At 42.0% G+C, this 9,613-nt stretch overlaps 1 protein-coding gene across 1 annotated transcript; it reads right to left on the bottom strand.

Moving 5' to 3' along the window:
- Window positions 1-465: 465 nt before the first annotated feature.
- Window positions 466-6,546, bottom strand: LOC105019963 (integral membrane protein 2B-like). Its single transcript, XM_029116853.2, has 6 exons — window positions 6,358-6,546; window positions 4,264-4,392; window positions 1,953-2,162; window positions 1,705-1,815; window positions 1,347-1,497; window positions 466-1,180 (listed from the first exon to the last, which is right to left on the bottom strand). Exons 1-6 carry the CDS (start codon window positions 6,442-6,444, stop codon window positions 1,092-1,094), a joined length of 777 nt encoding a protein of 258 aa, XP_028972686.2. The 5' UTR covers window positions 6,445-6,546; the 3' UTR covers window positions 466-1,091.
- Between the last annotated feature and the right edge of the window lie 3,067 nt (window positions 6,547-9,613).

Genomic DNA, 9,613 nt, shown 5'->3' on the forward strand with positions numbered 1-9,613 from the left:
ACGGGTTTACCTTTTTTAAAGCATAAAATGTAAAGGCTATTTTTGTTAAATATAGTCATTTATAACAAAAACAAGACTGTGAAGTGGAATATGGCATTCGATAATTACTCACGAGGGTGTATATAATCCATATAAAGTCATTTCATGGGGATAAATAGAAGGTATAGCTTGCAGCATTCTTACCCACCTACTCCACTGGCTCCAGTGCAATACTTTTTACCTGAATTTCTCCTATGCAAATTGCTTTATAACAAAAACTAAATAAAACTAGACTATTTGAAGTGTTAAAAATGTAATGGCAGAAAAACCAAATACAAATTATTAAATGTGTAAATAAAGTAGGTTTCTATTCCCTCAGTCAAACTGGCAACTTTCTATATGTCCAAACAGTCCATAATGCCATTGTTGCAGTCAAGTTTAACTGCAGAAATGATCACATTTGTAAAATCATGACAAAGAAACCAATAAAATGATTAAGATTTATTGTGGTATTAATCTTCCTTTTTTTCTTTACAAACAGGCTATATACAGGTTAGTAACCCCAGGCTCCGATCTTTGACGGTCCTGCAGTGTCTGTGTGATACAGTTCCTCTTTCATTGCAGTGTAGTTGTAATTTATACAGAATAATTAATGTTCTATGCTAGAGTATGTATATTCTCATTATGAGGTCATTAATCTTTAGTCATGTACCTTATAACAGTGTAGTTAGCTGTGACGCAACAGGGTCTGTTTAAACCCTTTTAGTGTTTCCTTGACATGAATAAACACCAGAACAAAAAGATAGAAAACAATTTGCACAACATTTTGAAACACTAAACACACATATCTTGATTCTTTCAAAAGAGTTGCTTCAAATGAAAACGTACTTACCAGTACTTTACACAAAGTGGAAAATTCCCTAATTTTACACCTTATACAACAGTATTTACCTTGGAATCCTCTCAATTAGACAACTCACCCTCAAAATTACCAGCAGTACAGAAGAGTAAAGGATCTATGAAGGTGGTACAGAAGAGTGAAGGGTTAAAGGTCACACTGTAGACAGTGGGTTAAACTATACATGGGTTGTCTGAAGTCCCTCTCCTGTCCTCTAAGGCTCACAGATCAGTGTCTCCACCACAAACTTATTTTCAAAGTGACGAATCTTCCTGCAGCTCAGTGCTTCACGCTTTTCCCGCCCTGCAAGGTAAAGATGAAGAAAGATGTCTTAAAAATAAATATCCAGGTCTATTAATAGCACCTGAATAACAGCTACAGTGTACTGGTGTGTGTGCACGCAACATGTTGTCAGGAACATCACAAAGACTATCAGAATGTAGTTGTAGTGTGTGCCTGTAGTTCTAACCCAGTATAGTATCCCGGCGTTCCAGTTTGAATGTGTCTCGGCCCTTGCAAAGGCTGTTGACAAAGTATCCCAGCTGGTCGACTCTCTCCAGTCGCTCGGTCACAATCAACTGCTCATGGACCAGGTAGGACTGGGGGAGATAGGTTCCAGCCTGAGGGAATTACACAACAACAACATATCACCTCCACTGATCCTTCAGTCAAATGACCCGTTTATTTTCTGATGTATGTGGAGCCCATGAGGAGTGGGTGAGGATTCAAATAAAATACCCAAATGTTACAACAACAAAAACATACAAATATATTTTTGGTCATTGAACTAGATGGAAGACTTGTGTGTGTGTGTGTGTGACAGCTACCTTGATGTTGACGAGCAGCTCCAGGAAGTCCTTGGGTGGCATGACGATGGATGTGTTAAGAGGGATGACATAACACTTGTTCAGGCTCAGGTCCAGGTAGGCGGTCAGCCTCTGAGGGACGAGAGCAGTCAGCACTTCAGAAACAGACCTCAACACGCTTCTTTGACGCTCTGGAACATATGGTTTAAACAATGTACTGAACACACCACGACGCACGCGTGTCTTCACCGCGACATTAGTGTCCTCACCCGGTTGAAATCGTGGACGATGTCGGCCGGATCGCTGTCGGAGAACTCGGGAATGGGAACGTTGATGAGCTCCACCTCCTCTTCCTCCAGCACGCGCACGGTCTCCTCGATGTGTCTCAGTGCAGAGGGCCGGTCCACCATGTCATCGTCCTCCGGAACCATGTAGTCCTGCTCACGGTAGTCCACACCGCAGAAATATACCCGGCGCTCCTGAGGTATTCACGTAAGAAGAACCCATTGACCACACAATCCGGTTCTAGCTAAACAGTTTATTTTCAAACAAGTGCGCGGGTGGTTTTCCGAGGAACGCATGTAACATTTGGATACGTTAAGGGCTGCAAACACTAATCGATCAAGTCGAAAATGAAAATTGTTGGCAAAGAATGTCATTAACGATTAGCTGGGTCTTCACGAGACGCAGCAAAAAAGAAAATGGAAACAGATGGAGGATACACCGAAGAAAACTCACGTATGACCAAGAACTTCAGACGTACTGTGTGGGACCGCTTTATATTTAAGAATTCAACCAATTCAGTTAGTTGCAAAAAACCCGAACTCTCATGTCACACGGGCACGACTGTTATGCCCGGGTTAACATTAACGTGCGTAGAGTTTGTGTATAATTGAGCAGCTCTCCAGTAGGGGCTAGCTAACCATTTAGGACGTTACGGATTCATTAACCTATAAGTATCAGATTTGATGACTTTTATATTTTCCCACAACAGAAAGGTTGATGCATTAGAAGTTCCATTATCATTTATAGTATAAATTAATTTTTGAACTTCCTGTGCTGAGCACAATGCATATTTTATCAACAAGGCTACAACACGTTCTCTTTAAATGCACATGCATTACACTCATGCTCCTGTGCCATGAAAGTTGTGCCTTGCAAATTTTGCAACAAACTTTTCATTGCATTCTTAAACGTAAAGTGGTCCCATAATTTGGAAGTTTTTGGTCGTACGCAAATTCCTTCCACGTCCTTTCAAATTGTAGTTTTTTTTTTTTACTGCGTCTCGTGTAGACCCAACTAATCGAGTGACATTCGTTGCCAACAATTTTTATTAGCGATTTTAATTTATTAGACATTACAGCCCTATTTTGTTTTTACACAATGTGTAGATACAACTTAATCAGTCTAGGCTGACTTTAATGTGGATCGATTACTTCCGAACACCAGTCGTGGAACCACGTGCATGAAAACACCACTTAACCCTAATCTTGATCTATTGAATCCACTATGTTTCGGCTTTCAGTAGTCCTCTGTATCAGTTCACCCTGTCTGTGAAAACCAGGAATACCGGCAAGCCTGATTAGGTGTAGAAACATCACAGCCTAAGAAATAGAAAAAAAACAGCATGGCTTCGATTCTGTGGTTGCACATTTACAACGCCAAGCCTCTTTGTAATCCAAAAACTAAAGTGTACAAATAAAAAAAATATTAAGCTAAAACAAGGATACATTACAGGAAGCAGAATTATGGGACATTCTTAAATGGAGTAGACAAAAATTAATCAATGTAAGGATCTATGCATATGGAAATAAATGTACAATGGTAAAAGGGATTCTGGATGGATGGCAAGATCACTGGCTGATGCATCTTGATGTAAAGTTTCTTCATCAGACCAAAGTTTTGTACGAAGAGGCTTTGCTCTGAAACAAGTCAGCCGATAACTTATTAAAGGGATCGAATTGCCACACTGTTTTTTTTCCCCCACAATAAAAGTTAAAACACCAAGGACTGATCACCTCTTCAACAACCATTGGTCTCCACCCTCCTTTTAAATGTACAGTGCCAATTTAATTGAAGCACTTACATTCCACACTGTTTCTCTCATGGCTCTATTCAATCTGCAGCACACATGGTAAGAAGTTTGACACACCAAGTTGCAATTAAAAAAAATTTTAAAAAAGGATGAGATCGCAATACCTGCCTTTTACATTGTATTCAGTGTTTTTATATTTACATCTAAGTGTTTTCTTGCAATCATTATGACTATGTCCAGGGTTGTCACTGTAAATGAAAGTCAGTTGAATTACAGCCACTGTTGGTCCACTTGTTTCACTTTTAAAATATCACAAGTTGGTCAATTAAAAAAAATACAAAAACAATTGTTTGTTTAACCAGCTTACGATAATTTAAAAATTATAAATAGCAACTTCGATGTTACAGATTCTTTTGTCGACCAACAGAAAATGATCATTTCAGAATGTGCTTGTGTATGCACCCAACATAATTTCTCGTAGAAGAATAGGGTGAAAACCCTAATTCCACTATCAGTTCAGATATCATGGACATTGTCCGCCTCACCATTAAGTAGGTCTTGTAGAGGTAAGCCCCGCCCACCACCACTCCAGACAGCATGAGAGCCAGACCGAGGCGCATGCACCAGCACCACACCTTAGAATGCTGGCGCACGCGCACGCCATCCTCCGGGTCCTTGGGAGGGAGGAGACGGATTAAACACGCTGTGAAAACGGTTGAAACTTAACACGTACGGCGAGTGTCAGATTCTTATGTAACCAACCCATCCAAACACGCATCTGATTCTTTTGGCTCCCCCCCCATCCTCCTTTCTCCACTCCAAGTCATCCCTCTCTGCTGACCTCTCACTGCTCACATACTCATTCACCATTCCTTCTTTCACATGTCTTCATGAGGTTATTTCTGACCATTACTCAATAACTATCCTATTTTTGAAGCCATTTTAATCTATTCTTTTGTACCCTTCAGATCCAAAATTGGATCTGAAAAATTTATATTTATCCACTGACTCGTAGAGAATAGCCTAAATCCCACGAGTCTTATTTACCTCACTACCCAGTCACATTCCCAAATATCAGCCTTTTTTTAAATTTGCTTGATAGAAACCAACCCTCAACAGCTGCCTAACACGGTTCAAGTTATAAGATGGATGTACTGATACGTTTTAGAGTGTTTACTTTAGTCCAGGCCCATCCCTCAGCTTTTTAGTGAAACTAACATGCTTTGTTATTGTTTCTGGTTATGAAGGGTTTCATACCAGAGCTTGGGGCATGTATTGAACATTTAAAAAAATATATATGTATGTGACTTTCTCAAGCAAGTCCTCAATGATGTCCAACACTTTGTTCTGCCACACAATCACTTCACTGGTTAGGTACTGGTCAAAGACAGGATGAAAATCCTCCCACTAATAAATAGTTGTGTGTTAAGTTGACATGACATGGCTATTATGGGTCTAAGAGGCACATGTTGTAATTTGATGGCTGGCCAGACAAGCCCTTTTCCTGAACCCACAGTTGTTGGTTGTTTATGTGGAGTTGGGCTGGTGTTCATATTTGAACAAAGGAGTGGATGTCAACAGCTCTCGCTCTCCCTGGAGATCAGATGACGAAAACAACTGAGATGCAATGTGATTTCTCTGATGTGTTATGATAGAGTTGGGGGTACATTTGTTTGCTGTGCTGTAGACAAGGATTGACCAAATACCCTTTCCACTAAAGTTTCAGAAATGGTGGTATGGGTTTGCGTGACTAGAATGATGGACACACTCATCTCTCTTGTAATTTTAGGTAAGCTTATTACCTGGCTACAGGTTAAGGAATAAACAGATGGCTTCATGGCTGGTCTCTGGTCTGCGTTAAAATAGACCACAGTGAATCAGGGTCATGTAGGTAAGGCCTTCACCAGTCACTGATCCTGGAGATTAGAATTTAATCTGACACTACACATCTCTGACAAAGTCAGACTGACAAAACTCAGTGGTAACAAAATATGAACTTCCTGAACCTCACTCTCTCCTGCGAGGTTCATAGAGTGCCCTGGTCTCTCCATGTCGGTCACCAGCTACTGATCACTAATTAATTGTCTTCTTGAACTCTCTGATCACGAGAGGGTGCAAAAGGGCTTCGGGAGACACACCCATCTTTTTATTGACCTTTGATACGAATTAACACTTGCAATCCATTCGATCAGGACTCCATGTAGTGTAGGCTGTTAAGGTGAAAACATTTGTTTTTCAATCTTCCAAACCATATTTACGTTAAAATACACAAGCACTAAAAAGTCGTCGAATCAATACTAGACGACTTGACTGACTTTCGGTTAAGTCTAACACAGACCGAAACCAATAACTAACAGGCTTTGGCCCAGGCAAGGAAATGCGAACACCAGTTAGCCTGCCTGATGACTGGGATAGCAGCCATTTTCCGACGTAGCTAAGTTTCACCTTGAATCAACACATTTCCCGAGGCTTGTACAGTAACGATTTAGATAAATACAAGCTAAAGGATGCAGGTTTTAAATCGACAGTTATTGGTTTTGCTTATGTCACTGCATTGTATAAACTGCGGTTAGCTTGTTTCCTCGAGCAGTCGTTGCAAAAACAGACATTAACCAAATTGTTTTAGCTCAACAACTCACCCTCTCCTCTGGAATGAGCGCTTCACCAGTGCATGTTTTCTTTAAATCCTTTTGTCCAAAGGACGAGTTAAATGTTACTTTTACCATTGTTAAAGCTAATTGTTGGAATAAGCAACGAAACCACCTTCCGATAGAACGTAGTGCAGTGTCCAGTTACAATGACGTAGATAAACAGCAGTCCAAACAGGTCTTATTGATCAGGCGTACTCGGTGCACCGGTGTGAGTGGCGTTTATACGTTTTAGATCATTCCATTGGTGCAAAACCAAATCTCCCCGTACTCGTGGTAACGAGTCATGGAAAACGAACACTATGTTCAAATGTCATCCATTCAGGTTTCACAAACGTTTTATTATGTACCACGGGGGGGCAGTAAATGTTCAAATGGGGAGCAGGGAATTAATCTCTATCTTAGTAATTATTTAGCAACCATGTAACTAGTAGGCACTTGTTTTAGAAGATAACTCTATGGAGCCCGGAGACCATTACCAGAGTAGAATTTTTAACTAAGTCCTAAACTTAAAACGTACAAATAAAATGCAAAAACTAAAGCTTTCTTTCACTGTCTCGCTAACTAGATTTAACATTAGTAGATATATGAATAACTATAACCTAGCTAGTTAGATTTTTGTTAGATTTTTTTAATAATTAATTTGAATTTTATTGCATGACATAAGTATTTGATCACCTACCCACCAGTAAGAATTCTGGCTCTCTCAGACCTGTTAGTTTTTCTTTAAGAAGCCCTCCTGTTCTCTACTCATTACCTGTATTAACTGTACCTGTTTGAACTCGTTACCCGTATAAAAGACAACTGTCCACACACTCAATCAAACAGACTCCAACCTCTCCACAATGGCCAAGACCAGAGAGCTGTGTAAGGACATCAGGGATAAAATTGTAGACCTGCACAAGGCTGGGATGGGCTACAGCACAATAGGCAAGCAGCTTGGTGAGATGGCAACAACTATTGGTGCAATTATTAGAAAATGGAAGAAGTTCAAGATGACGGTCAATTTCCCTCGGTATGGGGCTCCATGCAAGATCTCACCTTGTGGGGCATCAGTGATCATGAGGAAGATGAGGGATCAGCCCAGAACTACACGGCAGGACCTGGTCAATGAACTGAAGAGAACTGGGATCACAGTCTCAAAGAAAACCGTTAGTAACACACTACACAGTCATGGATTAAAATCCTGCAGCGCACACAAGGACCCCTGCTCAAGCCAGCGCATGTCCAGGCCCGTCTGAAGTTTGCCAATGACCATCTGGATTGATCCAGAAGAGGAATGGGAGAAGGTCATGTGGTCTGATGAGACAAAAATAGAGCTTTTTGTCTAAACTCCACTCGCTGTGTTTGAAGGAAGAAGAAGGATGTGTACAACCCCAAGAACACCATCCCAACCGTGAAGCATGGAGGTGGAAACATAATTCTTTGGGGATGCTTTTCTGCAAAGGGGACAGAACGACTGCACCGTATTGAGGGGAGGATGGATGGGGTCATGTATCGTGAGATCTTGGCCGACAACCTCCTTCCCTCAGTAAGAGCATTGTAGATGGGTCGTGGCTGGGTCTTCCACCATGACAATGACCCGAAACACTCAGCCAGGGCAACTAAGGACTGGCTCCATAAGAAGCATCTCAAGGTCCTGGAGTGGCCTAGCCAGTCTCCAGACCTGAACCAAATAGAAAATCTTTGGAGGGAGCTGAAAGTCTGTATTGCCCAACGACAACCCTGAAACCTGAAGGATCTGGAGAAGGTCTGTATAGAGAAGCGGGCCAAAATCCCTGCTGCAGTGTGTGCAAACCTGGTCAAGAACGACAAATACTTATGTCATGCAATAAAAATCCAAATTAATTACTTAAAAATCATACAATGTGATTTTCTGGATTTGTGTTTTAGATTCCCGCCACTCACAGTTGAAGAGTACCTATGATAAAAAGTTCTACATGCTTTGTAAGTGGGAAAACCTGCAAAATCGGCTGTGTATCAAATACTTGTTCTCCCCACTGTATCCTAAGTTAATTGGCCGTGTTAAAAGAGCATGATGCATCTAGTGGAAAACGCCAATTGCTTGGCAACCAAAAAATATAGACATGTCAAGATGAGTTGAGGTACCATACCATCAACATTTTAATATTTTTGCATGTTTGTAATTTGCTTCGGGAATATTGGGTCCTGGGTCCTTTGCTAAGGGCTGTCAGGTCCCTGTACGACCGAAGCAGGAGCTTGGTCGGCATTGCCGGTAGTAAGTCAGACTTGTTCCCTGTGCATGTTGGACTCCGGCAGGGCTGCCCTTTGTCGCCGGTTCTGTTCGTAATTTTTATGGACAGAATTTTTGCAGCCGAGTGTGAAACGGTGGGGTTGAAAATCAGTACCTCCAAATCCAAGGCATGGTCCTCAGTCAGAAAAGGGTGGCTTGCCCACTTCAGGTTGGTGGAGAGTGCCTTGAGAGTGCCTCAAGTGGAGGAGTTTAAGTATCTAGGAGTCTTGTTCACGAGTGAGGGAAGGATGGAACAGGAGATTGACAGACGTATCGGTGCAGCTTCTGCAGTAATGCAGTCGATGTATCGGTCTGTGGTGGTGAAGAAAGACCTGAGTCGCAAGGCGAAGCTCTCGATTTACCGGTCAATCTACATTCCTACTCTCACCTATGGTCATGAGCTTTGGGTCATGACCGAAAGGACAAGATCCCGGATACAGGCGGTTGAAATGAGCTTTCTCCGCAGGGTGGCTGGGCGATCCCTTAGAGATAGGGTGAGAAGCTTGGTCACCCGGGAGGAGCTCAGAGTAGAGCCGCTGCTCCTCCACATTGAGAGGGGTCAGCTGAGGTGGCTTGGGCATCTGTTCCGGATGTCTCCTGAACGCCTTCCCGGGAAGGTGTTCCGGGCCCGTCCCACCGGGAGGAGACCCCGGGGAAAACCTAGGACACGCTGGAGGGACTATGTCTCCCGGCTGGCCTGGGAACGCCTCGGTGTCCCCCCGGAAGAGCTGGAGGAAGTGTCTAGGGAGAGGGAAGTCTGGGCATCTCTGCTTAGACTGCTGCCCCCGCGACCCGGCCCCGGATAAGCTGAAGAAGATGGATGGATGGATGTTTGTAATTTGTCAAGTGAGTCATACATTTTTAATAAATGTATTTGTTGATTTGATTTAAAAAAAATATATATGATATGATTTATATGATATGGTTTATGACTGATATAGATTTAGGATAAGCTGCTCTAAAATCAACAGGAATTTTAAAGAAACAATTTTT

This window comes from Esox lucius, chromosome 22 (assembly GCF_011004845.1).
Source record: "Esox lucius isolate fEsoLuc1 chromosome 22, fEsoLuc1.pri, whole genome shotgun sequence".
NCBI classification, from domain to species: Eukaryota; Metazoa; Chordata; class Actinopteri; order Esociformes; family Esocidae; genus Esox; species Esox lucius.

Excerpts from the sequence above, each read along its gene's own strand:
- LOC105019963 (XM_029116853.2), bottom strand. The coding sequence starts at position 6,444 with ATGGTAAAAGTAACATTTAACTCGTCCTTTGGACAAAAGGATTTAAAG. Across the intron at positions 4,393-6,357 it reads CGCTCATTCCAGAGGAGAGG|GACCCGGAGGATGGCGTGCG; the intron begins GTGAGTTGTTGA and ends CTCCCTCCCAAG. Across the intron at positions 2,163-4,263 it reads TCTACAAGACCTACTTAATG|GAGCGCCGGGTATATTTCTG; the intron begins GTGAGGCGGACA and ends TGAATACCTCAG.